Genomic DNA, 27,983 nt, shown 5'->3' on the forward strand with positions numbered 1-27,983 from the left:
GGAGCCTCCAAATCGCGCCCTTCTGCTCTCACGAGATTTGGTGACGTCAGCGCTCGCCGCCATCTTGGACTGGGGCTGAGTAATAAATTCCTCCCGCGCCGAAACGCAGTCTTTTTCTAGACGCGTCTTGCTGAGACAGTGTCCGTAGCTTCGCGTCAGTGTCGCGGCCCTGCGGTCGGCGGCCTCCTTGTGGAGCGGAGCAAGGGTAGGCCCCGCGTGGCGTCTTTGCCCGGCTCCAAGATGGACGGCAGCGGGGACTGGGAGGCCGCTCTGGGGGAGCACGTGGCGTCCTGCTCGCCTGCTCCTGGGGCAGCTGGGATGGTGGCGGACTCCGGAGGCCTCCTGCCGCTGTCGGGCAGGGAGGCCGGCGGAGGCGGGGCCGTGGCCGCCCCCGAGAGGCGCCCAGGCGGCGGCGGCCCAGTCTCTTCTTTCCTCGCACAGCCAGGCGGCCCCTGCTCGAGTCCCGCGTCGCCATGGCCGCGGTTCCCGAGTTGCTGCAGCAGCAGGAGGAGGACCGCAGCAAGGTGAGGTCCTTCCCGGCTCAGATTCCTGGGCGGGCGGCCCTGCGAGTTCTGGGGTTGCTGCATTCTTTGCGCGTCCATAGGCCCCGGCTGCTCGCCGCCATCCCCAGCGCGGGAAGCACCCGTGAGACCCGGGCAGCCCCTCTCCCTCGTCTTCCCTGAAGGCTGCCCCGGGGAATCCCTGTGGATATCCCGGATTCTATCAGAACAGAACCAGAGACGCGGGATCTTAGCCCCGGCTCAGGTGCCGGTGCCCAGCGGACTTGGAGAGATGATCTCTGGAGACCCCGGAATGTTCTTTTTAAAACTTTCCTCGGCTTCGTGGTGACCAGTAGGTGAACGTGAAATTGACTTAACATGCGACAGACCAGTTTGGTTTGTGCCCCTAAAATGCCCCCCTTTTCCTCCCCCGCTTTTTCTGAGAAGACCTGTTTTTTTGGGGGGGGGGGCCCAAACAACTGGGGAAATTCCATTAAGCGTCCTAACATGCTTCTTACAACTTTAGAGACGCAAAATGCGTTGTTATGGGAGTTGTGTAATTTTTAGTAGGTGCTCAAATACTTGATGAACTTGGTGTCTATTTTTAAGTCTTGTCCATTGATGTAAACTGTTCCTAGGTCACGTGTATCTTGAGGTCTAAAAGATTATTAATGCAATAAATTGAGATTCCCATAGCCAATTAAAGATTCAGACGAGCCTCCACTCTTTTTCATTGGTTCTTTAAATTTGCCTCGTTAGCTTTGCGATGCATGGTTTGTGAGCAACCTTGCATGCAGAATCGTCAACGTAAGTTTTTCTGACCGATGAAAAAGAACCTCTAAAAATACAAGGCTCTCTTAAAATGTAACTTGGAGCCGTCTTAACTTACACATCTCTTGAGAAGTTAAAGGCACCTCCATAGAGAAACTTGCTCATCTAGTAAGTAAATACCAGAGTTTCAAAGCGGCTGGATTGTTCCAACAAGGGTATCATTGCATTAATTATTGAAATAGAGCTTTGTATACAGGAGGGTGTTGTTTAGAGTGTTTTTTTTTTTTTTTTTGAAAGTTCTTTATTACTAAAACAGTGGAAACTTGAGACCACGATTCTTTGTAAAACATTATAAAGGTAACTTTTCTCCATAAAGGGTAGATACTGGATTGGGATTTTGGTAGCATTTTATTTTTTCTTTTTTTCTGGTGCATTCTTTTAGCTGTGTTGATTCAGAGTCAGCTAGGTAAAAGGACTCCGTTGCTTCACCCCACTCTCTGATAGTACAGTATATTGCAACTGGTTTTTAAAATGATTTTTCCACCACCCTGATCCTCCAGCAAAATTGGAGAATGGTTATGAAGGCCATTTCCTGCCTGTTTTAGAGGCTACAGAAACTGTCCGTATCTGTGAAGAGAGTTACATGACATTGTTTTCCTTTTTACATTACAGGAATAAAGAGACAATAAAACTAAATAATTACCCTGACGCGTGGCTTTATTTTTGTTTTCTGATCTCTGCTGATACTGATAACCTGCTGTGGTCTGGCCTAGATGGTGTTATAGTTAACTGAAAGGGAGTTTGCGGCAAGTATGAAATAATGAGAAACTAAGTCTTGGGCAACTTCTTGCCATAATACAATTTCAGTAATCAACTGAAATGTTTTGTGTGTTAGCTAAATTGTGTGTTACTTAAAATGTTTAAAATGCCCCCCTGATAATTTACTTTGGTTTGGAATTCCCCTGAGGGTGGAGTTAAGACCCACTAAGGTAGGGGGACATACTTGATTCTTCAGGATTTTGAATTATAGCCTAATACTCATTTTGGCCAATTCAGCAAAACTGAAAGGGAATACTGTGTCAGTCGTGTCTGGTAGCCAGACACTGGCATTTTGTTACATTATTTAGCCGAGGGTGTTGGGGTTTGCCTTCTTCCTCAGAAAATAGTTCAGGGGAAGAGATGCATGGTTACTTTGGTTTCCTAACTGGTCCTCTACTAATTGGTTTTTGATTTTCTTTTTTTTCTTTTTTTTTTTGAGACGGAGTCTCGCTCTGTTGTCCAGGCTGGAGCGCAATGGCGCGATCTCAGCTCACTGCAACCTCCGCTTTCTGGGTTCAAGCGATTCTCCTGCCTCAGCCTCTCGAGTAGCTGGGATTACAGTCGCTCACCACCATGCCCGGCTAATTTTTGTATTTTTGTGGAGACCGGGTTTCACCATGTTGGCCAGGCTGGTATTTGAACTCGACCTCCCCAGCCTAGTGCTATTTTTAACTAGGGGGTTCTCGACAGTAACAACTTGGCCTTAACTTACTGCTTGGTTACAGGGACGTTGGTGAATGATATCTGTCCTCTTACCTAGTCAAGAGTGTAGACTAAGTACTGCTGCTCTGGTTTCGTGTTTAACTGGTATGGAAGCTGCCTCTAGGGATATTTTTGTTCTCCATTAGCTAGGATGGAGTGCAGTTTGTTAGTTTAGGAACAATCCTGAACTTTGACCAATACCATAGCAAATCCAAACTTACAAACTTCGTGGACTGAAGCTTTATGCTACCCTTGCAACTATTTCCTAAGTTGAGGAAGTATAACATATCAAGCTGCCCACGCCTTAGTTCTAGTTCAGTAACTTGTACTCGGTGTCCTAAGATCCCCATTTGTGAATACTCTAAAAGGTCATTATCTGTTCACATTATTTTGGCCATAGGTAGAAATGGCCAAGAGGCTTTTTTTTTTTTTTTTGAAACAGGGTCTGGCTCTGTCACCCAGGCGGGAGTGCAGTGTGCAGTGGCACCATCACAACTCACTGCAGCCTCGACCTGGGGAGCTCAGGTGATCGCCCCCACTTCAGCCTCCTGAGTAGCTGGGGCTACAGGCATGCACCACCATGCCCGCTTAATTTTTGTATTTTTTGGTAGACGGGGTTTCACCATCCAGTTCAACATGCCGGGATTACAGGCATGAGCCATTGTGCCTGGCCAAGGCTGTTTTCTAGGTTTGTTTCTGAGCTGTAAACTCATTCGGTGAGACTTAGTGGTCATCTAAACTAGAGGTTTAGTTTAAAATTCAGTTTCTCAACCTGGGGAGCACTGTTGACATTTTAGCCTGATCACTTTTGTTGAAGAGTGCCCTCTGTGTTATGGGATGTTAAGCAACTGTTCTTGGCCTCTGCTAGGACGCGGCCTCCTCCCTCCCATGGTGATAGTAAGAAGTCAAAATTGCCTGTTTGAGAATCACTGGTTTAAACGGACTTCCTTCTAAAATGGTGTGATATGAGTGGGGTCAGGTTGTGTTACAGAAGCTAGTCTTTGTGTGCTTGTTGCGAATTTTTCAGGTTTTCTATTAATCTTGCCCAAGGAAATAACATGCCATGTAAAAATTAGCATTGTTGGATATCTTTGTGAGAATTAAGCTTTTCCACTAATACTGAGGAACCTTATCAAAAGGTGGTGAAAGATGGTTTTCTTCAGCAGGTTCTGGGTACTTGAGGGTTACAAAGGGAGGACTTCGTGTTTGTGTTTGTGAGTGCAGGCTTTGGACACTGGAAACTTACCTGAGTTTCTTGTGCTGCAGAGGGGAACTTGGTTTAAAATCCTGCTGTTTCAACATTTTGCTGTCTTTATTATCAGGGTCTTGATGCTTGAGCAAATTAGGTGAGAACAGATCTATAGGTTAGTACCCTGAATGTCTTAGCCCGTGGTCACAACAGTGTGTAGTGAAGTTAAATAGTATTTAAGGAAACAATCTAACTTTTAATGATCCCAATAGTGAGAAATGACTATTTCAGAGCTTGGTAAGTTCTGTCTTGTCTTACTGAAATTGTAAAGGAAGATGGCCATAGGATAGCTCTCATCTCACGTGAATGTGGTAAATTTGATTTTTTAAAGTGTAAATTAAGTTTCTCTGCATGATTTAACTTTCCAAAAAGTGGCTTCTTCACCCTTAATACCTGCTTTCTGATTGGCCATTGAGGTACTCTGACAAGATCTCCTAAAAGAGATCTTCACACCTTCACATGCTGCCTAAAGGCAAACCATAGTACCCCAGGAGGAGTGTGTAAGTTGCAGTTTGAGGGGCAGCCAAGACTTCAGTTTAGAAATGGGGGTCCTTGGCTTGACTCTTCGCCTTTTTACATTTTGGCATAACTTTTTAAGGCACTCCTATATGGTCTGGAGAGAAAAGTATAATTTTCTGCCTGAAAAGCTCAGTTTCTGAAGGGCACACGCCTAAGCATTCTAGTCATGGTAAATGATGAGGAATGCAAATCCAGATGGCTCCCTTTGCAGGGTTTTCACTTTTTCTTCCAAGAGCACCGCAAAGCTAGGACGTTGTGCTGTTAGATACTTGGTAGCTGGTGGGTGATAAAATGTTGGACTTCTTCCCTCACCCTTCCTATATCTTTCATGAATTTTGTTTTGAATTCTTGTTTTTATTTTGCTTAGAATTCTTTTTCTCAAGACAGTCTTGCTGTGTTGCCCAAGCTGGTATTGAACTCCTGGGCTCAGGCCATCTTCCCGCACTCAGCCTCCCGAATGGGCCCCTGGCTTGAGTATTGGAATATTTACATCTGAATGATTTGGGAAATTTGTTGTACCTCAAACTCAGTGAAAGAAATGTCCAACCAAAAAGCGGGCAGCCTGCTCTCCATGCTGCCATTTGTGTTTCAAAGTGAGATGACCAAGTTTAAGTTCACACAGGCAGCTCTACCACTGTTGCTGAATCGTCTTTCTTGGTAAAGGTAAATTGTCAAACCTATTTCCTGTGCATCTTGGTTTGATCATGAAGTGAGACCATGAAGGAAGGCAGTAAATGTCCTTCAACACCCTCATCCACATGAGTAATATGGACCATCTTAGCTTTGTTGAAGAGGGCTTGTTCCAGCCTTGGCAACAGAGTGAGACCCTGCTACAAAAAAAAGGGGGCTTACTGACTGGATATGGTATGCCAGTGAACTTTTGGGAGGGAGCCTTGATGGGACTGGGTAGTAGGTGAAGGCCTTTAGCTCTGAATAAAGGAAATTGGCATTTCTTTTTTTTACATTTTGAGACAGGGTCTCAGGGTCTCAGCCTGCTCCCAGGCTGCAGTTCAGTGGTCTGATCATAGTTCACTGTAGACTCAAAATCCTGAGCTCAAGTGATCTTCCCACCTTAACCTCCCAGAGTCTTGGGAGTACAGGCATAGGCCCCTGAGCCTAGCTGATTTTTTTTTTTTTTTTTTAAGGCTTTGCTGTGTTGCCCAGGCTTGTCTCAAACTCCTGGCCGCGGGCGATCCTCCTGCCTCAGCCTCCCAAAGTGCTGGGATTACAGACAAGAACCTCTCTGCCTGGCTGGGTTTCTGTTATTCATTTGTTGGAACTGTTTTCTTGGTAGCAATGGTGTATTGATTCCCAGTAGGATTTATCTGCCAGGAGATCTTACAGATCATGTAGTTCAACCGTTTTGCTTTGTGAATTCATTTGAAAGTATTATAATTTTGGTACTTAGTAATTAGATGGATTTCTTGACATGCATTAGATATTTAAGGCAGTAATTTAACTCTGGTTCCATGTTGATTCCATTAGTACATGGGCTTGCAGCCTTGTGAAATGATGATTCAGTTTATCCATTCGCTGAGCACGCTGCACTGACCTCCTTCCAAGCCTCAGTTCCTGTTCTAGGAACTTGAGGCTATGTAGCCTGCAAATGCCCTGCAGTCTGCAGTGTTCTACTGTGAACTGCCTGTGTGTTGGCAGGCTACCGGTAAGAATGGTTGGTGTCAGCAGGGATGGGGGCCCTCTGAGACCCATCTCACAAAGATGAGTGGTGAAAATCTGATCACTTGCTGCAGCCCTTTAGTTTTTTATTAAGCCGATGCCTGAGTAGCTTTAATAGCTATTAGCTATGTTAGTAGACTGAGATCTTCTATTAGAAGTCTTTAGTTCTGTTTTCCTTGGGGGACTAAGAAATTATATTGCAGGCCTGAATTACACGAAGGGGAGAACCAGTGGCTAGGGAATGAGAGCCAATACCTGTGAAAGCAGAGTTGGGCTGGGCGCGGTGGCTCACACCTGTAATCCCATGACTTTGGGAGGCTGAGGCGGGCAGATCACGAGGTCAGGAGTTAGAGACCAGCCTGACTAACATGGTGAAACCCCGTCTCTACTAAAAATACAAAAATTAGCTGGGTGGGGTGGCGTGCGCCTGTAATCCCAGCTACTCAGAAGGCTGAGGCCAGGAGTATCTGGGAGAATTTAACCCGGGGGGGCGGAGGTTGCGGTGAGCTGAGACCGTGCCACTGCACTCCAGCCTGGGCAACAGAGTGAGACTCCGTCTCAAAAAAAAAAAAAAAAAAAAGCAAAGTTAATATATTGCTTATATATTATATATTATATAATATATTGCTTATATAGTTGAACCAGTTGTTTTTCACACACCAGTGCCATAATCTAAAGCTGAGATTGAACACAGATAGGTAGGTATTAGTTATCTTCAGGATGGAAAAGAATAGTAACAATTTGGAGCACCAATGGGAACATTGTTTCCTGAGAGTTCAAACAGTAACAAAGTAGCATATGTTTCCTAAATATGTATCATGTGAATCTTTAATGTTTGTGGATATTAATACAAATCTAGAGTGTGACAGAACATCTTCGAATTTTATGTTCTCACTTAACGAATATTGGACTAGGCAAGGTGTGGATACCTTTCCAGCTGAAAATCTGATCAAGGAGGCAGGCTTCTTGGGTCCATGCTAAGAATCATGGATGATTTGTCACATTGGCCCACTTCCTGGCAAAATCTTAGTTTCTTAGGCAGTGGAATGAAGCATAACAAAACAAAATCCCTAGAGGCTAGGAACAAAGAGTTTGAAAGAGAAGACACTGTAGCATGTGCTGCTTAAGTACGTATCTTCTGCTTTTGGAATGGAAACTAGGAAGTCATTTAAATAGATATGTGTCTTTTTTATTCTATCTGTAGTAATTTATGTGGGATATTCAAATAGGAAGATACGGGCTAGCACTGCATATTGTATCCATGTCTTACATTGTATACAAATGACTATTAGATTTAGATGACTAATTAGATTTAAATGACTGTTCAACTAGCCCCAATCTAACAGATCAGGGATTGTGGAGTTTCACTTCTTTGGACTGTGTCTTTTTCATTTTGGCGCTGAGTCTGCACTCACCATAACCACTTAGAAAAAACTGTATTTTTTCTGTTCTCCTCGTGGGTTCTGAGTTTTAGAGTCTTGCCTTTTGTGTTGTTCAGTCATCCAGGTGCCCTTTGCCCTCTGTAAGCCATTAAACCTTTTGAAGAGGCAGCTTTGCTGGTAGAGTCGTAAGTGAAATTTGGACCCAAAGTGAGTAGTCTATGAAGACTGGTGGCAGGAGCTCAAGAGCTGCAGGGTTGTCTTGCAGGCAGTGTCTGATGTGCCCCAGCTGGGAAGCTGATGAATAGGTGAGGAAATGCACAGGGATTCCGTAACTACTTTTCTCCTTTTAGAAAAGTGCCTTGGTTCTCTTACCAAAAGCATTGCAATTTTTTAAAACAGTTGAAAATGTGCTTTCCAAATGAAGCTGTGCTTGTTTACCATGAAGGCTGATTATAATCCATATTGTAAGGATTGACCTGGTAGGGAAGTACATCATGAACTGAAACTTCACCTAAAACTTCGAATACGTGAGCCATTAGTTTCAAGGGAAATCTACAAAAATAAGGTTTTTAAAAATTCTGAAATAGAGATGAGGTCTCACCATATTGCTCAGGCTGGGTTGTTGGGTTTGTTTTGTGTGTGTGTGTGTGTGTGTGTGTGTGTGTGTGTGTGTGTTTGAAGGCTCGCTCTGTTGTCCAGGCTGAAGTGCAGTGGTGTGATCTCGGCTCACTGCAACCTGTGTCTCCCGGGTTCAAGCAGTTCTGCCTCAGCCTCCTGAGTAGCTGGGATTACAGGCGCACGCCACCATGCCAGGCTAATTTGTGTGTGTTTTTTTTGTTTGTTTGTTTTTTAAGACATAGTTTCGCTCTCATTGCCCAGGCTGGAGTGCAATGGTGTGATGTCGGCTCACTGCAACCTCTGCCTCCTGGGTTCAAGCGATTCTCCTACCTCAGCCTCCTGAGTAACTGGGATTACAGATGCGTGCTACCACGGCCAGCTAATTTTTGTACTTTTGGTAGAGACGGGGTTTCACCATGTTGGCCAAGATGTTCTCGATCTCCTGACCTTGTGATCCACCTGCCTCCACCTCCCAAAGTGCTGGGATTACAGGCGTGAGCCACCGTGCCTGGTCACTTTTTGTATTTTTAGTAGAGATGGGGTTTCACCATGTTGGTCAGGCTGGTCTCGATCTCCTGACCTCAAGTGATCTGCCTGTCTTGGCCTCCCAAAGTGCTGGGATTACAGGCGTGAGCCACCACACCCAGCCAGAAGTCAGTTTTAAAACTTAAATTATTCGAGAGTAGGTATGTTTTCAATTTGATTCTTATAAGTGACCTAAGGGATCTGGAAAAGAGGTAAAACTTTGCATGGTAAAGGTCCAGCATGCCCAAGGCCGGACTTGGTTCTGAAGCCTGCTTTGTCAACTGTTGTAAACGGCCACTGTAAGCATTGTAACATCTGTGGGCTAAGGAGTACTCTGAGCGCTTCAAGCTTAGGGGGATGGAGGCAGAGGCAAATGAGAGGGGAAGAGTGGACCCTGGCAATTATTTAGCAAGTTCTGTAGCACTGTGGAGTGGGTTTGTTGACTAAGCAGAAGGAGTGCTGAACTTTTAGTCACACTTGATGCTACCCGAGTGAGAGTACAAATGCTGACTTGGAAGCTCTAGTCATTTCACAAGTTTCTACCCATGTTTGTCTCATCTGGAGGGTTATATGCTATAATATGAGAAAGTTCATTTAACTTGTGCCTGGGGGACATTGAGTTAGTGATGGCCTGGATGCTGAGGGATTTTGCCAATACTCTCTTTTTGACAGTTCTTTAAGGCCCAAATACAACATTGCATTATTTGCTTATTTGGTGGTTAGGGCTATCATGTCAAGTGATTGGATTTTTGCTTGAATCCCTTCCTAGGGCGAAATGTCTGGGCAAAAATGGCTGCTAGTGAAGCTTGAATGTTTGATATGCTATGGTTGCAGTCACTTATAACCTAGTGGTTTTCTTCTTCTTGTCTTCATCACGTTCTGAAACAAAAGATACCTTTCTATACTAACCAGAAAGGAAGACAGGTATAGTCGGGGGTATTACCTCTACATGGGAAAAGGGACGAAAACAGAAGATAATTACTCAGTGGAACGAAAAGCAGCGAAAGCAGCTGGTAGCATCCATTGTAGCTTTAACTGTGGTGCATAAATGAGCTCCATTTACTTGATTACATCCCCCTTGGGTCCTCCTATTCTAATTCCAAGGGTATCCCATGTGGAGTTCACAGGCTCACTGAGTTTGCTGGGCTTGTGAGCGAAAATGGAACTGCCAGCATATTCATTTGAGCAGTGCTAGAAGTCAGGGTTTGTGACTTTAGGAAATGGAATCTTAGGAAATGTGGCAGTTTTTGAGCTCTGGGAAAAGCACCTTAGACCTGTCCTGTCAGCTGTCCTATGTCTCCTCCAGAGATCATGGCTACTACTTATGCCTGGCTCTGTTTATTCCTGTTCTTGGGCCTGCCTGACCTTGACAGATAAGCCTAAGATCAGTAGAGTCATTGGTATTCCTCTGCAATCACATCTCAGTTAATGGTTTGAGGTATTTTTAAAGGCTGTATTTGCCCAGTGTTAACTTAGCAGAAGGAAGTAAGCTCTTATCAGAAAATATGCCAGAGCTGGAGTCACAGTTATGATCAAATGAAGTCTCTGACCTTGAAGCTTTATTTTTCTTTGCAGAGATCTCACAAATGGACGTGTGAAAATTAAGCCAGACACAAGCAGGTATTTCATAGGAGTTATCAAGAATTCATTTGGAAGAAAAGTACTTAGGTTGAGATGTGAGGACTCAAAAGTATCTGTTTTGATCTTACTAATAGTTGATGTTAAAATCAACTTCTGGTGACTACTTGAGCTTAATTTCTTGGAGGAAAGCCATTGTAATAGGCTCCCTCTGGCTTTCAGAATTATAAATATACAGTGCTTAAGGAAAAAGGGAAGTACTTGAAACTTTTAAGTAATCCATGTGCTTTTAGTGAATATATTTAGTCTTTTTGTAGCTGATTGACCAGCTTTTCACGTTTTAGAGGTTAAGTACATAAGTTTTTAGTCTTGAACTTTTTATTTTGAAGAAAGGGACCCAAAGGGAAATTTGGAGCGAAATACCTCATCTTAATTCTAGTCTTCACTTGGCATTCCCTGCTTTGGATAATCCAGTGTTATGACAACTTTACTGTAGCACTCCTTACAGTAAAAGGAATGGGGCAATGAGATGCTTACTCTATGAGTTCCTCGTGCCTTGTGTGTCAGGTTTTCAGATTGACCACCACCTTGTCTGCTTTAATTTATCTTTATTTAAGTCACTTTTCCCTAATAGGCCAGTTCCTATTAGTGCTGCCACTGTTCTCTCCTCTCTCTTTTTTTTTTTTTTTTGACGGGCAGAAATGGAGTTAGTTTTTTCCTCTCAATTTCCAGCTCACAAAATCAGTTAATTGAGTATTCAGAGTGGTGCTCACACTTGTTGCTCATGTGTAACCACAGTGGGATTGTGCTAATTAAGGCCTTGATTGGTTTTTCTAATTCACCCCTCCTGTCTAGATTCCTTGGCTATTTGAAACAGTCCCAGGTTTACTCTGAACTCTCCACCCAGGATCCTATTCCACATGACTGTTCTCTGTGCCATCTCCCAGGTTTTCCTTTCAGATCTTTGTGTGGCCTGGTTAATGCCTCTTGAATGTTCATTGTACTTTGGCATTTATGTAAGAATTCAAGATTTTGTTCTGTTTAGTTCAGGCCTTAGTGTACAGTCAGGTATTTGGCCAAATGTATTGTACATGACATATGTAATGTACATGACATTGTAGCAGTTGTTTTGTTTATATTACAGGAATACTTTGGATATATTCACATGCTTGTGAAGAATGGGTTTCCCCTCAGTTTCAAATAAACTTAGAAATGTCTCAACTGACATTTTTTCTTTTTTTTTTTAATTTTTAATTTTTAATTTTTAATTTTTTTTTTTTGAGACAGTTTCGCTCTGTCACCCAGGCTAGAGTGCAGTGGCGTGATCTCAGCTCACTGCAAGTTCCGCCTTCTGAGTTCACGCCATTCTCCTGCCTCAGCCTCCCGAGTAGCTGGGACTACAGGTGCCCGCCACCACGCCCAGCTAATTTTTTGTATTTTTAGTAGAGACGGGGTTTCACCGTGTTAGCCAGGATGGTCTCCATCTCCTGACCCTGTGAACCACCTGCCTCGGCCTCCCAAAGTGCTGGGATTACAGGGGTGAGCCGCCGCACCCGGCTTAACTGACATTCCTAAATGATCTATGTATAAACTGCTTTTTAGTAACTACTCATTTTTGGAATAATTTTTTAGGGCCAAATGAGTTTGAAATTAATATGCAAAAAATGTATTTCAGCTGAGATCTGTATCTGTGGACCTGAATGTTGATCCCTCGCTTCAGATTGACATACCTGATGCGCTCAGTGAGAGAGATAAAGTCAAATTTACCGTGCACACAAAGGTAAGTAACATGCAGGGGTAATACATACAGTGCTAGGTTGCAGCCTTGTTATTCACAGTGGATGTGAGAAGAGATTCCCTGGGCTTCAAACAGTTGCTATTCATAGGGTAGCACTATTAAGTGAGAACCTCCCCAATCTATCTCACAGTAAGCATCAGGTGAGTGCCACTGTGGCAGCAGCATTCTGCTGTGGCAGAGCCCTGGGCTGTGGGGCATTTTTTTTTTCCTTTTTTTTTTTTTGAGACAGTCTCATTGTGTTGCCCAGGCTGGAATGAAGTGGTGCCATCTTGGCTCACTGCAACCCCCGCCTCCCGGGTTCAAGCAATTCTAGTACCTCAGCCACCAGAGTATCTGGGATTATGGGCCTGAGCCACCACACCCGGCTAATTTTTATATTTTTAGTAGAGATAGAGTTTCACTGTGTTAGCCAGGCTGGTCTCAAACTCTTGACTACAGGTGATGCACATGCCTCAGCTTCCCAAAGTGCTGGGATTCAAGGCGTGAGCCAGAGCCATCACACTGGACCCCACCTTTGTTTTTAATTTGCATCCAAGAGAAGTTTCTCTCTGTAGCTTGCTTTTTTTCAGCATTTACTAAATTGGGAAAGACCTTTCCCATGTGGTTTTTTCTTAATGCCTGGGCGGCTTGAATAGCACACTTCAGTTATTCCGGAGGCAGTGTAAAAAGACTGGTGACATAATTCTCTGCCTGAGCTTACCAGATCAAAGGAGGTAAAATCAGCATTCACTGGAGTGAAAAGGAAGGAAGCCAGGGACAATTTTTAGAACCATAGTAAGTTACAGCTAAGAGGTTTTTTTAAAATTTATTTTTCTTTTTTGTCATAAGTTGGGTGTGGGGGGTAAATTCAGACTTACAAAGGTAGAATTTGGGGTTGGATTGGGTGGCTCACATCTGTAATCCTAGCACTTCGGGAGGACAAGATGGGCAGATCGCTTGAGCCTGGGCAACATGGCAAAAACCTGTCTCTTCCAAAAATATAAAAATTAGCCAGATGTGGTAGCACACACCTGTAGTTCCAGTTACTCAGGAGGCTGAGGTGGGAGGATGGCGTAAGAGCCTGGAAGGCAGAGGTTGCAGTGAGCCAAGAAGCCAAGATCAGTCCACTGCACTCCAGCCTGGGTGACAGCCAGACCCTGTCCCAAAAATGTATATAAACAAAAAAAAAGTACACAGAAACAAAAAAAAATAGAATTAGGGTTGTGGCTTCTTGGAACTGAACTTCTACCAGTAGATTCTGATTGGGTATTCATTACAGGCTTCAGAAAGGTGGAGTTTGGGGAGAAATCCTTAGAGTTCAGGTTGAATCTTAGCTATGACTTTCATGACAGGAGATCATGTGTTACTGCTTTGTTCTTTACTGGATCATATTATGATGTATTATGCAGAATTTTCCCACTGCGTAGCCTAGGAAACCCAAATCACTTATCTAAAAGTTGTGGTTACCAGTTAACTTCTTTCTTTCTTTACAGACCACACTGCCCACGTTTCAGAGCCCAGAGTTTTCTGTTACAAGGCAACATGAAGACTTTGTGTGGCTACATGATACTCTTATTGAAACAACAGACTATGCTGGGCTTATTGTGAGTCTTTTAGAAAATCAAATAAGCTAGTTCTTTCTGCCTTGCTATGCATTAGTTTAAAAGAGACTTATATCCACTTTTTGTAATGGATTGTGAAAAGTTAGATTTCATCTACCTACTGGAGTATTTGCTAACTGTCAAGTGGAAAGTATGTGAAGGAATAGTGTTACAGCTTTGAGGTGGTGCATACAGGCTTACATTATTTACATTGTAAAGGGGTGTGAACAGTGTAATGACTTTAGTCTTACCTACCTTTAGATTTGTTTTTTCTCTGGTATGTTTTTTCCAATGTCAGTAGAATTGATTTCTAGGAAACATTAGTATTGGTAATAGTTTGTGATAAGATTTCTCAAAAGTTGCTGAAGGAGGCCATGCCTGTAATCCTAGCACTTTGGGAGGCTGAGGTGGGTGGATCATCCGAGCTTAGAATTTTAAGACGTGCCTGGGCAACATGATGAGACCCTGTCTCTACTAAAAATACAAAAAATTTGCTGGGCGTGGTGGTGCATACCTGTAGTCCCAGCCACTGGGGAGGCTGAGGCATGAGAATCGCTTGAACTTGGGAGGCAGAGGTTGCGGTAAGCTGAGGCCATGCCACGTCGCTCCAGCCTGGGTGACAGAGCGAGACTCTTTCTCCCAAAAACAAAGTGCTCAAGGATGCAGTTTTCAGCCCTTGATTGTTATTTCTTGGCTGCAGGAACAGACTTAACTGATTTTAAAGGAGATTTCCATGCATTTTGTCCTGCCAGGCAGACTGAAGAAGCTCTCCAAATGATGATTTCTTAATCATTAAACAAAATTAGTACCGAAGCTTATATTTAGATAGGTCTGTTCATTCAAAATTAAGAGTCCTTGATTATCCCTTGGGATTAGGAAAAAATTCCTTTGGAATACTGGACACTTTATAATCTTGATGGCTAATCGTTGGTGTTTAGCATTCGTTGTACTAGTTTTAGGCCAACATTGAAGCAGTATAGACACTGTTGTGCTCTGAACAATTGTCTATAATGGATAAACTGAACAAATGATTGCCATCAAAGTGAATATGCAACTCTCAGGAAGACACCTCATTTTAAATGTCCAGAAGAGTTAAGGAAGGTTAAGAAAAAACAGGAGTTGACTTTTAAATAGCCCCACAGGAGTGGAGTGGTTGTCTCCTGTGGACCAGCAAGAGTAGAATGAGGCACCAACTAGAAAACATCGCTGCTGGGACAAGAGGCTCATGAGTTCCTGCCTCTGCTGCAGATTCCACCTGCTCCTACGAAGCCCGACTTTGATGGTCCTCGAGAGAAGATGCAGAAACTGGGAGAAGGTGAAGGGTCTATGACCAAAGAAGAATTTGCCAAGATGAAACAAGAACTGGAAGCGTAAGTGGATTTTCCTGGTGGGCTCTGTCTTTTGAGAAGTAGAAAAGTGGTGCTGTGTACAAAAATAAGTAGAAGAACCTGACTTAATTTTGTTTTAAGTGCAGCTGTTTAATTAGGTCCCTAGCGTCGTTTTCTAAAACTAGTAATACATCTTGCATAGTGTGGGACGTGGTCTTTGTACTTCACACATTGATTCATTGGAGGCCATTGACACTAATACCCGATAGACTAGTTGTTTTTTCCCATATGTAGAGCATACTTATTAGGGATGCTGGTCTGGCACAGTGAGGAAATAAACTTCTGTGCCTTTATAAATTGCTCATAATGTACAAAGCTTTTCTTTCGGAAGCTTGGTTACTAGATGTTGAGAAGAAATTAGAGAGATGGGGTTTCGTCATGTTGCCCAGGCTGGTCTCGAACTCCTGAGCTCAGGTGATCAGCTCACCTTTGCCTCCCATAGTGCTGAGATTATAGTGAGCCGCCCCGGGGCCAGGCCAAATAATGAGTGCTGTTATAGAGTAGCATTCTCAGTAACCATCACATTGATGATTTGAAAGAGGAAGTCCAGGTCTACAGGCAGCAAGTATACTTTAATCTGGTTGTCATTTAATTTTTTCAAACAAAAATAGATTTTTGGAAAGTTTCTTACGAATCCATCCTTGCACTTCCTCATCTTAGCTGAAAAGTACTCATTCCTCCCCTCTTCCCCCATCAGCTCCCCCTCTCCAAACCCCTGTGTCATCTAGGGCAGCACTCAAACCTCCAGGCCCTGAAAGCATTTAGCACACACTTGAGTGGCTCTCGGGACCAGCTCTGGGGAATGAGGCACTGAACACAACAGACCCAAGTTTCTACCATTAGGAGTTTTAAGGTGACCTTTAATGTCTACGTTGAGATAAAGCTGCTTTGTAATTTTTGTTAACTTTTAGCTTCATTAGACTCATGCTGTATACTCGGGCTGCGGAGTTAAAGGTTCTCATTGCTTCAAAGAAACAAATGTTCTGTGGCTACTAAGTAACAGTAATTGCATGTAGATTTAGGAGCTCATGGACTTGATCCATCAAATCCAATTACAACATTGCTTTCCTCCATGGGCTTATTCCACAGATTCAAAAATGGCAACTGCCTTATTATCTAACTAGACACCAGTTTATACTGAAACACTGTTTGGTCCAGTTGCAGTGTTTTATGTGGTGGCATGAGCAGAGCCATAGAATTAATCAGGAGTGGTACTGGTCAGGTAGTTGAGCTGTGTCAACTGAATGCCATGTGTGCATCTCTTTTCAGTGAGTATCTCGCTGTTTTTAAGAAGACTGTGTCCTCCCATGAAGTCTTCCTTCAGCGGCTTTCTTCTCACCCTGTTCTCAGTAAAGATCGCAACTTTCATGTTTTCCTGGAATATGATCAGGATGTAAGGCATTTTTATTCCGTTTTGATAATCCACTTCAAATGTTTATACTTTCAAAATGTACTTGATAGTTTCTACTGCTTTAAAATTTTGAATTTCTTACACAGTGGAAACCTTTTTAGATGCTGCTTTTCCTTCATTGTTTAAGTCATTTTTTGTAAAACTCTGCTTAAAGGAAATTTTGACTCTTTCCCCTTCCAAAACCTAGGTTTCTTTTTAAGAAACTAACAGTCCCAAACATCCCTTAGTTAATTTATTAACAATTCCAAACTTAACTAAGTTCATTTTAAGGAAATTAAAATTTGTGTAATTTATTTTCTTCCCAGCTACCCTTTTTGTTGAATTATGCCTTTTTTCTTTCCCTTTTTGAGGCGGAGTCTTGCTCTGTTGCCCAGGCTGGAGTGCAGTGGCGCGATCTCGGCTCACTGCAAGCTCCACCTTCTGGGTTCACACCATTCTGCCTCAGCCTCTTGAGTAGCTGGGATTACAGGCGCCCACCACGACACCCGGCTTATTTTTTGTATTTTTCGTAGAGACGGGGTTTCACCGCGTTAGCCAAGATGGTCTTGATCTCCTGACCTCGTGATCCGCCTGCCTTGGCCTCCCAAAGTGCTGGGATTACAGGCGTGAGCCACTGTGCCTGGCCGCGAATTATGACTTTTATGCTATTTTTCTTTTTAACATGTTTTGGTTTTTGCTACTTAATATGGATAGAAGAGAACAGTAATTTTCCCAAGGATTTCAGAGCCACTAAGACTTAGCTTCTAGTCCGTCTTTCAAAATCTCTTAAGCTTTTTAGAATGAGATGACCTACCTATGTTTGGGTTTAGCCATTAGGTGTTTTAAGCTTGGAGGTTAAGGCAGAATTAAAGATACTTTATGCATTTGCCTGTACTGATAAAGAGGATTACTTATAATGTTACTCAGAACTTTAAGAGAATCTAGAAAAATACATACCATATAAATTGTTCTTTGGAATTTTCTTCTTTTAGCTAAGTGTTAGGCGGAAAAATACTAAAGAGATGTTTGGTGGCTTCTTCAAAAGTGTGGTGAAAAGCGCTGATGAAGTCCTTTTTACTGGAGTTAAGGTAAGTGGCCTTTGGCTGTTGGAGAAAATTTTTGATTTCATCGGGAATAGGTGACCTTTTGTTTCTTTGAAAGAGATACTTGTGAAACAAATGGTTAACTTTTAAGAAATGTAAGTTTTCTTCAAATTTTGGTAATTTTCATCTACTTACTCAATTTTCACTTATTTCCCAAAGCACCTTGTTCTCTCCCAGGAGAAGCAACTTGAACCTTTCCACACTTGGCTTCATTTTCTCCTTTTCTGTAAGGAGGGAGATTACTCAGTTAATTTCTAAAATAAAGTACAAGATCAGTATTTTATCCCACTCTCAGAACTACACTGTCCAGTTTGGTCACCAACTACAGGTGATAGAGAAGCACTTGACATGTAACCTAGCTGGCACAACTAAGGAACCAAACTTTAGATTTTATTTACATACTGGATTTCAAGGCGTTAGCACAAAGATAAGAATACAAAATAACATTTCCATTACCCTTAGAGGTATAATTTACTTTCCTACTTCTCAGGCCTCATTCCTTTGTAACTGAGTTAACCTTACAGTTACTATCTGGTGTCTGGCTTTGCCGCTCCAGGGAGCCCAGAATACAGGTGCTAAGTAGAGAGGGCATCATCAGGAATTAGGAAACTCGGACTTGGTCCTGTTTAAAGTGTATGGGACTGTCCTATATCCACGCATTATGGGATATTTGGCATTGGCATCCTTGGCCAATGCCTACCAGATACCAGGATTTCCTCCCAGTCTGAAACCAATCAAGAGAAAAAAAAAACCTCATTGACACACAGATAGGTATTCAAACCATTGTACTAGTGTAAAATTGCTGGGTCTTCGGATGCCAGTTTTACTGGTGGTTGTTAAGTGATTCTTCTGTAGACATTTTCTGCCAGCCCTTGATTTTTGCCAGCCTTGGTTAAGAAATAGTATCGTAAATTTGTAATTCCCTGATGTGAAGAGGTTAAACTTTACTCATATTTATTTGCCATGTTCTAAGCAATATATTTTTATATTGATAAATACAAAAGGCTGCAGGGATAGTATATTTTCACATTCATGAAATGTCTGGTTCTTTTTTTCTTCCTTCTAGGAGGTAGATGACTTCTTTGAGCAAGAGAAGAACTTCCTTATTAACTATTACAATAGGATCAAAGATTCTTGTGTGAAAGCTGACAAAATGACCAGATCTCATAAAAGTAAATATCATTTACCACTAGTCACTTACAGCTTTGCTGATGAGCCTGGCTGTGTTTGGATAAAAAGACATGTCCTTGTTTCTGCAGATGTTGCCGATGACTATATCCACACTGCAGCCTGCTTACATAGCCTGGCTTTAGAAGAGCCCACAGTCATCAAAAAGTAAGGTTTTTTTGGAAAAGCATTTCCCCTAACCCAATTGAAGAGTGCTGAGTGGTATAATTAAAAGCATAAATGAGTAGTGACTACATGGTCCTGCTCTGGAATTACAAGCTCAGTAAGACAAGTCTCCAGCACTCATCTTACATGTTCTCTGGACATAAGACACTTGTAAGACAATTGTAGGGGACTGGGGCTCTTCTATATGTAAACAAATACAGTAAATGTCAAAGCAGTAGTTTCTGTCACACTTAAAAGCCTATTTTCTTTAGTTTTGGAGTTTGTGAGAGTTTATCTTGAATCTTCCCCTGGCAATTGGTGCTTGCCATTTTGCCTGGTAATGCCCTAGACCTTCTTTTTTTTTGGCCTGTGATGCAGCCCCAGGAGATCCTAAGAACATGTGCCCCTGCCCTGGACCTTGAAGAGATTTGGTTATAGTGGTCATGAGAATAATTTAATGACCCCAGTCTGACAGACAGCTGTTTTGATGTACAGTTTTCTGAAATTACCTTCATTCATTGAATTAAAAACCCTTCCATTTTCACTCTGCACTTATGTATGTGTTTCAGTTTCTCCATCCTGGGCATTTCTGGTGTAAGACAATATTTTACTTAACATCCAGGCTTGGCAAAACAGGTGATTCTACTTCTGACTTGAAATTGAAAGGCTAATGGCAGAACCATGACGAATTAAGTAGCATATTTACTGCTTTGTGATGCCCATAGCAGAGCTCATTAGAACCCGACCTTGGTTAACAGAGCATTGGCATTTAATAAGAATATTTGAGCGCATGGCAGGATGACTGAAGGGTCACCAAGAGGCTGAGTGTGGTGCTGTACATGTGTGTAATTTTGTGACCATTTTCTCTACTATTTGGGGTCAGTTGAAGTGAGAGCACTACTTTTAAATTAATGCTAAATCACCAAAGGCTAGGACTCCTGAGTTGACCCATTCCTGTCTTGCACACTGGTAAGATCATGTTTTATAGATGATTTAAGACCTTAAACCAAAATTATACGTACATTTCCAGGTACCTATTGAAGGTTGCTGAGCTATTTGAAAAACTAAGGGTAAGGATTTTTGTGTTGGTCTTCATAATATATATTTCATAATCTGTAGCTTTCTGCCTTGATGGTGACCTTTCCTTTTCTATATAGAAAGTAGAGGGTCGAGTTTCATCAGATGAAGATTTGAAGCTAACAGAGCTCCTCCGATACTACATGCTCAACATTGAAGCTGCTAAGGTAGGAAGAGAGTTGCTCAGCTTCTCAGAGCAGTGCAGGACCAGAAGTCTGTTTAAAAAGTTTCTTTATACAAAGAGGCAGAATAAGAATTTATCAGACTTGTTTTTATAAATGACATGCCTTTCTGGCATTGTATCCATAAAGCTTGTGTATCTGACAGCACTGTAGGGGTTGTGTGAAGTAGACAGGTAATAGTTTGGGGAATTATAGGTCATTGATGTGGGACATAACATGCAGAAAGGGCTGTTTCTGGGGCAGAGAAGATTTGGGAGTTTTTATTGAATTGCAAGTATCCCTGCAGCCTTTGAGCCGTAAAGCATTATATGTATATGTGGACAAAATGGTAAGCATATTTCATTCCTTTGGGAACGAAACATGCGTTGTCTGCATTGCCCTGAACAAATATGTTTTAATTTTATGTGAAATGTATTAAATCGGGCAAAATAAAATTAGATAGGATTGTATGCCCTCTAAGGCTGAAATGTCATCAGAAAGTAAAAGGGTAAAAATTTTTTCCCCCATCATGTAATTTTATTTTAGTTAATTTGCCCTTTGGCATGTTTTCTGAATCTGGGAGTTTTTAAAAACATACTTTTTTAATAGCCTATTTTTTGCTTTCATGTAATTAAGAGCTCATTTAACGATTATTTGAGTATATACAAAAATAGGCCGAGTAGTTTCACCCATCAGTTATTATTTCACCTAGTTTTAAATGTGTAATCTATACATCATAATTGCTGATTTCAGATACTAAAGTAACTTCTACTCTGTTGTAAGATTGCAAAGAACCTTTATATCTGACTAAGTGGATCTCCAGGGTAGATTACCAGAAGCAGGATTTGCAGGGTAGGGTTATGTTTCTTACTACTTCATTGCCCAGTTGTATTTTAGCAGCACTGGACTTACCCAGCAGTGACTGTATATTTCAAGTTATCTCTGATAACACAATAGTTAATTTTTTTTTTTTTTTTTTTTTTTTTTTGAGACAGAGTCTCGCTCTGCCACCCAGGCTGGAGTGCACTGGCGCAATCTTGGCTCAGTGCATGCTCCGCCTCCCGGGTTCACGCCATTCTCCTGCCTCGGCCTCTCCGAGTAGCTGGGACTACAGGCGCCCGCCACCATGCCCGGCTAATTTTTTGTATTTTTAGTAGAGACGGGGTTTCACCGTGGTCTCGATCTCCTGACCTCGTGATCCGCCCGCCTCGGCCTCCCAAAGTACTGGGATTACAAGCGTGAGCCACCGCGCCCGGCCCCACAATAGTTAATTTTTAAAGTTAACCTTATTTACTGAATTACTGGGGAAAAAAAAAGTCCGGTTTTCACTCTTGAGTAATCACTTGATTCGTATAAGGAATTCTAAAAAAAGCTCTCAACAAAGCTATCAGCATTGCTCATCCCTGCTGAAGCTGGATATTTAAAAATACTCTGGGAGAGGGAAGGTGTAGAGACAAATTATTGCCACTAATATCTCAGGTGGTACATTGGCACTTGGGCTATTTTTTAGACTGGTTTAGATATTTAGTATGTATACCTGTTAATTTTTTTCCCAGGATCTCTTATACAGACGCACCAAAGCCCTCATTGACTATGAGAACTCAAACAAAGCTCTGGATAAGGCCCGGTTAAAGAGCAGAGACGTCAAGTTGGCTGAGGCACACCAGCAGGAGTGCTGCCAGAAATTTGAACAACTTTCTGAATCTGCAAAAGAAGGTTGAGCAGGGACATTCTTCTTTCTATAATTTGAAAATAATTTCAAACTTAGAAAAGTTCCACAAATAGTGCAAAAAACACCCATGTGTCCTTCACCCAGTGTCAGCACTTCACCCCCTCTGCCTTATCACTTGCACATGCACAGTCCCCCTCATGGCTTTGTGTGCTTACAAACGTTACACACCTGGTTTTTGTGTACCATTGGAGATTAAGTTGCATACGTCATGCTCCTTTTAGCCCTAAAAACGTTGTGCTTTGTTTCCTAAGACTGAAGACATTCTCTTGTGTGGTTACAATATGGTTGTTTGCTATGATAAACTTAACTTTGGGACTACAATCTGCTGTCTGTATTCTCATGTTTGTCTTGATGTCCTCTACAAGATCCAGTCTAGGATTGCATCTGGTTGTCTTAGCTGTTAGTCTCCTTTACTCTGGAATAGTTCTTAGTTTTTAACGATATCAGTCTTTTTAGAGAATCTCTTTACAAATCCTGTATTTCTGACTTTTGGTAGGTTTCCTCATGTTTAGATCTGGTTATGGGCTCCTGGCAGAATAGAAGTAATATGCCCTTATTGGGGTGTCACTTCTGATTGGACAGTGTGTCTCTCCTTCATTTGTGGTGGTAATTTTGATTACTCAATTAGATAGTATCCAAATCCAATTTCTCTACTGTGTAGTTACTATTTTAACCCCCATCAATCTGTGGTGAGGCTATTTAAGACCACGCAAATACCTTGGTCTTCATCAAACTTCCTCCCTAGGTTTAGCATGTATTAATGATTCTTGCCTAAACCAGCTGTTACTCTGATGATTGCAGAAAGACGATTTCCCTCATCTCCAGCTCTAGCTTTCCTACCCAAGTTGGCACTTGTCATCCTACTACAAAAAAGCCTTCCATTTTCTCAGAAATTTCCTTTATCTTTATTAGAGTCATGGACTCCCAGTTTTTAAAATGGTTTAGAATTCATTATTGTATTACCAAGTTACTTTTGATGCTTGTCCAGACTTTTCCAATAGGAGCACCTTTAAGCTGGCATGTGGTTGTAACACCCTAACCCCTCTTTTTTAGAGCAACAGGCCATGCTAATCTTACTCTCTACTCCAGCCTTGAAACTGGCCATTTCTTCAAGGAGCCAGGATTCTTTCTCTTTGGGAACAGTTACCAGCATCTGAGTATGCTCATTGTTTCGGGGTATCTCTGCTTCTGTGCACTTCAGTGGACTGAGCTAGGAAATGTATGTGTGTATGCACAAGCATGCCGTTGGACACACATGCAGTTTTCAGGGATCACAAGTCCGGTCCATGTCCACGTCCACAGGGTTCTTTCTTGCCTTATCTATTTCACCTCTTAGAGCAGAGGACTTTCACCATTTCCATTGAACATGAGTGTAATATGTAGTCCTTACCTAAGAGGATTATGTGGATCTTCTCTGGGGTTCTCAGGGGCCATGGAACATGCCAGAGCAAATGTTGGAATGGATTACCCAGAATGTGAGTGGTTGTAGTGGGGCACTGTTGGACTCAATCCCAACCCCCTAACGCATGTTTCCATGAAAAATTCATGTTTCCCAGTGGTAGTGTAATCTAGACATAGGGAAATGATCTGTTCATCAGCATGCTTGAAGCTACCTGGGGGAAACCTAAACTTTATAGATTTCTAATCATTTGTCTGTTTGTCTATTCAGGATTATAATACAATGCCTTAACTGTAAGGCACAAAGGCACAGAGCTTCCTGGCAAATGTCATGTAGACAGACTTTGAGGCTGTCCTGGGTTCTTCCAAAATAACCTTCATGCTACCCTGTTCCTGAAACAGCTTTTTTTTTTTTTTTTTTTTTTTTAACTAAAATTTTCAAGGAAACGTACACACTTCAAAACTACTGAGTTGAAATCTTATAGGCCAGTTTCATGGCTCTGGAAATTTTAGAGGAGATTGAAGAAAAAACAAAACTTCAAAAATGATGCCAATTCAGGTCTACCTTTACTGCCTGAAGTTTTTGCCCACATTGATTATATCCTATATTCAAAATGCAAGACAGGTACACTATCTAAAAATACAGTATTCTGTGGAATGGTGAGATTGGTGGGTCTTAACCTGTTTGCCTTTGGTCTAAGTGCTTTCTGAGACTTGCAGCTGAGCTGACAACTAGAGTTGAGTCAGTGGCTAAGGGCTGGTTTCACAGGAGGTGAATAGTTAGCGTATGGACCCCTGGTACTGTGTGTAGGTCCAGAGGAAGGCAGAGAGCTTATCTTCACCCAGGATATCCAAGGGACTGATAAATATCACCTTGTAGTGCAAGCACTATAGACTTGACATATCACTATGAAATTTGTGACTTTTTAACTTGGATGTGGCTGCTTGTATTGTTCTTTTGGACAGCACTGCAGAGACAGGAGGGAGGGTGAGTCTGCTCTGAACACTTGAGCACCAGCAGAAGGTTGGGTGATGGTCAAAGTTTTACCCAAGTAAAACTGCAAGACAGAACTTGATGTCACAAATTCAATGAAGGAATTAGGGCGAGAGATGCATATTCTTGGTTTGATGACCCAATTTCCAATGGGTCATTAATGCTGAATTCTGATGGCAATAGGAGTAGATGAAAAAGGGCCAGGCATGGTGGCTTACGCCTGTAATCCCAGCACTTTGGGAGGCTGAGGCAGGTGGATCATGAGGTCAGGAGATCAAGACCATCCTGGCTAACACGGGGAAACCCTGTCTCTACTAAAAATACAAAAAATTAGCTGGGCGTGGTGGTGGGCTCCTGTGGTCCCAGCTACTCGGGAGGCTGAGGCAGGAGAATGGCATGAACCCAGGAGTCGGAGCTTGCAGTGAGCTGAGATCCCGCCACTGCACTCTAGCCTGGGCAACAGAGCAAGACTCTGTCTCAAGAAAAAAAAAAAAAGAAAAAGCAGTAGATGAAAAGGAAGCATGCCCTAAAGATCATCAAGTAAACCTGTCTTGAATGCATGTAGCAGTTTTCACTGTTTTGGATTTAAAAATGTTTTAAGTTTTATTTTTAATCGACAAGTCATTGTATTGCATTTATGGAATACAGTGTGATGCTTTGATACAGGTATATAATGTGAAATTATTAGATCAAGCTAATTAACATCTTTCATTTTTTTCAGTGGTAATACATTTGAAATTTGCTGTTTCAATATATATTATTGACTGTAGTCACCCTGTCGCGCAGTAGATCTCAAAATTTATTCCTTGAGTTTAGCTGCAACCTTCTACCCATTCTTACTCCCACCTTCCCCAGCACCCCACCGTCATCCTCTGATAACCATCATTCTGTTCTCTGCTTCTAGGAGTTCAACTTAAGATTTTACCTATAAGTGAGATCATGTAATGTTTGTCTTTCTGTGCCTGGTTTATTTTCTTTGGCATAGTGTCCTCTAGGATCCATCCACCTTGTCCCATATGACAGAATTTGGTTCTTTTTAAAGGCCAGATAGTATTATGTGTCTATACTACATTGTCTTCATCCACTGATGGATACTTCTCAACTGATTTTGTATTTTGGCTCTTGTAAATAATGCTGCAGTGAACATGGAAGTACAGATATCCCATTGAGATACTGATTTCAGTTCCTTTTGTTATATTCCCAGAAGTGGGTTTGCTGGATCATATGGTAATTCTATTTTTAGTTATTTGAGGAACCTCTATACCATTTTCCATGGTGGCTGTACTAATTTACATTCCCAGCAACGGTGTAGAAGAGTTCCCTTTTCTCTGCATTGTTGCCAACACTGATCTTTCATTTATTTGAGAAAATCCATTCTAGCAGGTGTGAGGTAATCTCATTGTGGTTTTAATTTGTATTTCCCTAATGGTTAGTGATGCTGAACATTGTTTGCACGAACCTGGTATGTCTTCTTTTGAGAAGCATTTTCGCAAGCCATTGGTGAAGTACGTGGCTCACCACCACCCATACTCCAGCCCTGTTCCCAGTCACTGGCACCTAGAGGGTGAGAGTGAGGCTGCTCATCACATGTTCTCCAAGTCATAAGCTGCTGCTCTCCCACTCACGATGCTTGGTGATTCAGTGATGTTTTCCACTTAAAGACAGTGATAGCTGTATCACCACAGTTAATAGATGTCTGGTGTGTCCCAGTCACAGCGATAATACAAATGTGAGGAAATAATGCTGGTGCATGAAAGCATTGGAGACCATTTGTAAGAATGCCATTTGGTAAAGTGAACATGAAAATTGTTTAGTTTTTCTTGGTTTCATAAACATTTTTTCTTCCTGTAGAACTGATAAATTTCAAACGGAAGAGAGTGGCAGCATTTAGAAAGAATCTAATTGAAATGTCTGAACTGGAAATAAAACATGCCAGGGTAAGTGTTTTCTACAAATGAAGCCAACATCTTTTATGGTTTTTTTCAAAGTTATTTCCCAATTTACTAACCCATTGTCATCAGGCAGTTGGGGTGGCCTTGTGGTATTAATCCTCTGTAGTACTTAGTTGATGGGAGCCACTCATTGTTTATTTGTAGTCTTGTTTATAATGTCACCCATGACTAATTTTTAGCAACTTTTTTTTTTTTTTAATAGAGATGGGGTTTCACCATTTTGGCCAGGCTGGACTTGAACTCCTGACCTCAGGCGATCCACCTGCCTTGGCCTCCCAAAGTGCTGGGATTACAGGTGTGAGCTACGGCTCCCAGCCCCAATTTCTAGCAACTTTTATTCAATCTTTCCAAGGCCCTCGCCTTCATAGAACAATGCACCGATAGTGTCTAAGAAGTTACAGTAAGCAGGATCACATTTAGGAGCAAGCAGGTGAGGGCAGAGGTGCTGGGGTGAACGTCAGCTCTTTGGCTGGTAGCCTTGCCCACTGAGGGAGAGGAGCTGAAACATGAAATTGGGATGCATGGTACGTTGCAGTTCACCTGGGATTTAATGAAGAGAAGGGCCAGCTTGTTCTGGCTGACTTTAAATCTCCCGTGAGAAGCTATGTTGGTGGACTTGAGTCATTACAGGTATATGGCAAGTTTTAATAATTCATTGGTCTGCCTTGACTTTTTTCCCCACAGAACAATGTCTCCCTTTTGCAGAGCTGTATTGACTTGTTCAAGAATAACTGATATGCCTTCACTCAGAAGAAAAGAAAAGAATGTGAAAGAAAGCCAAGCATCACTTGCACTTAAATCATTACCACGGAAGATATATTAGCTTCAACCTTAGTTTAAAATTATGTGAATAAATATTTTGATTTCTACAAATCTTAACATTTAACCATGTTGGTTTAAAAATATTGCTTGCTATTTGGACATAACTAATTTTTCCTTGCGCATTTAATACCTCTGGGCAGAATCTAAATACTGGATTCTCCCGTAGTTTGTCTTCAGTTACTAAGAAAGGGTGTAGGAGACATTTGCCTTCTGGAAACAAGTAGAAGCAATCACCTGGCCCATGTCCCTACAAACCCATGATTGTCAGGGAGGTGCCAGTTACAGCAGGTGATTCAGCTATTTGAGGCCGGTAACAGACCTTCTATTCCTCGCTGAAGGTGGGGTTTGTGTTTTTGTTTTGCTTGATTACTCCACTGATAGTCATCTGGTGTTTGTACTACAACAACAGCAAGAAAATCTCATTTATCTTTATATACTCTTTGCACCTCCTTTTTTTAGTTGAGATATAAATATTTGAGGGGAGAGAAATATCTACGGGTATATATGGAAACAAATAATGTGGTCTGCTTTATAAGATGGCCAGGTCTACATTAGGAAAAGTATGAGCCCCCTCCCTAGTGGCCGTTGGGGGGCGAGGGGGTTGTGTTGTATGTCTTTGGGCATTTGTTTTTTATAAAGCATATAATAAAATAATCATGCTACTAATGTACGGCCTGTTTTTGTGGAAACCAAAGCCAGGGTGTGTCCCAGGAATGCAGGTGGTGCTAGGCTTTGCCTGTGGTTACAGGGTTTTCAGGGTCTGCCCAGAGTCCTGGGGGTGGTCAGGGGAAATTTGTCCTAGTCTTTTTTTTTTTTTCTTTTTTTTGAGACAGAGTCTCCCTCTGTCGCCCAGGCTGGAGTGCAGTGGCGCAATCTCGGCTCACTACAAGCTCCGCCTCCCGGGTTCACGCCATTC

The 27,983-nt window shown here is 42.1% G+C and overlaps 1 protein-coding gene and 1 non-coding gene across 2 annotated transcripts; both read left to right on the plus strand.

Moving 5' to 3' along the window:
* The first annotated feature begins 54 nt into the window (after positions 1-54).
* SNX5 (sorting nexin 5) lies at positions 55-27,733 on the plus strand. The gene is made up of 13 exons (XM_003268213.4): positions 55-524; positions 12,016-12,120; positions 13,611-13,721; positions 14,967-15,088; positions 16,376-16,499; positions 17,489-17,584; positions 18,666-18,771; positions 18,859-18,934; positions 19,962-20,001; positions 20,089-20,175; positions 21,726-21,885; positions 26,145-26,230; positions 26,930-27,733. The coding sequence occupies exons 1-13, from the start codon at positions 474-476 to the stop codon at positions 26,978-26,980; spliced, it is 1,215 nt and encodes a 404-aa protein (XP_003268261.1). The 5' UTR covers positions 55-473; the 3' UTR covers positions 26,981-27,733.
* LOC115838135 lies at positions 6,065-6,302 on the plus strand. Its single transcript, XR_004033178.1, has one exon. It is a non-coding gene; the product is annotated as a small nucleolar RNA SNORD17 (small nucleolar RNA).
* Positions 27,734-27,983: the final 250 nt, after the last annotated feature.

This window comes from Nomascus leucogenys, chromosome 13 (genome assembly GCF_006542625.1).
Source record: "Nomascus leucogenys isolate Asia chromosome 13, Asia_NLE_v1, whole genome shotgun sequence".
NCBI classification, from domain to species: Eukaryota; Metazoa; Chordata; class Mammalia; order Primates; family Hylobatidae; genus Nomascus; species Nomascus leucogenys.

What these genes read in the sequence shown, in the direction of transcription:
- SNX5 (XM_003268213.4), top strand. Translation starts at nt 474, where the DNA reads ATGGCCGCGGTTCCCGAGTTGCTGCAGCAGCAGGAGGAGGACCGCAGC. An exon ending in AATTTACCGTGCACACAAAG is followed by an intron (nt 12,121 to 13,610) that starts GTAAGTAACATG and finishes CTTTCTTTACAG; the next exon opens with ACCACACTGCCCACGTTTCA. An exon ending in TCCTGGAATATGATCAGGAT is followed by an intron (nt 16,500 to 17,488) that starts GTAAGGCATTTT and finishes TTCTTCTTTTAG; the next exon opens with CTAAGTGTTAGGCGGAAAAA.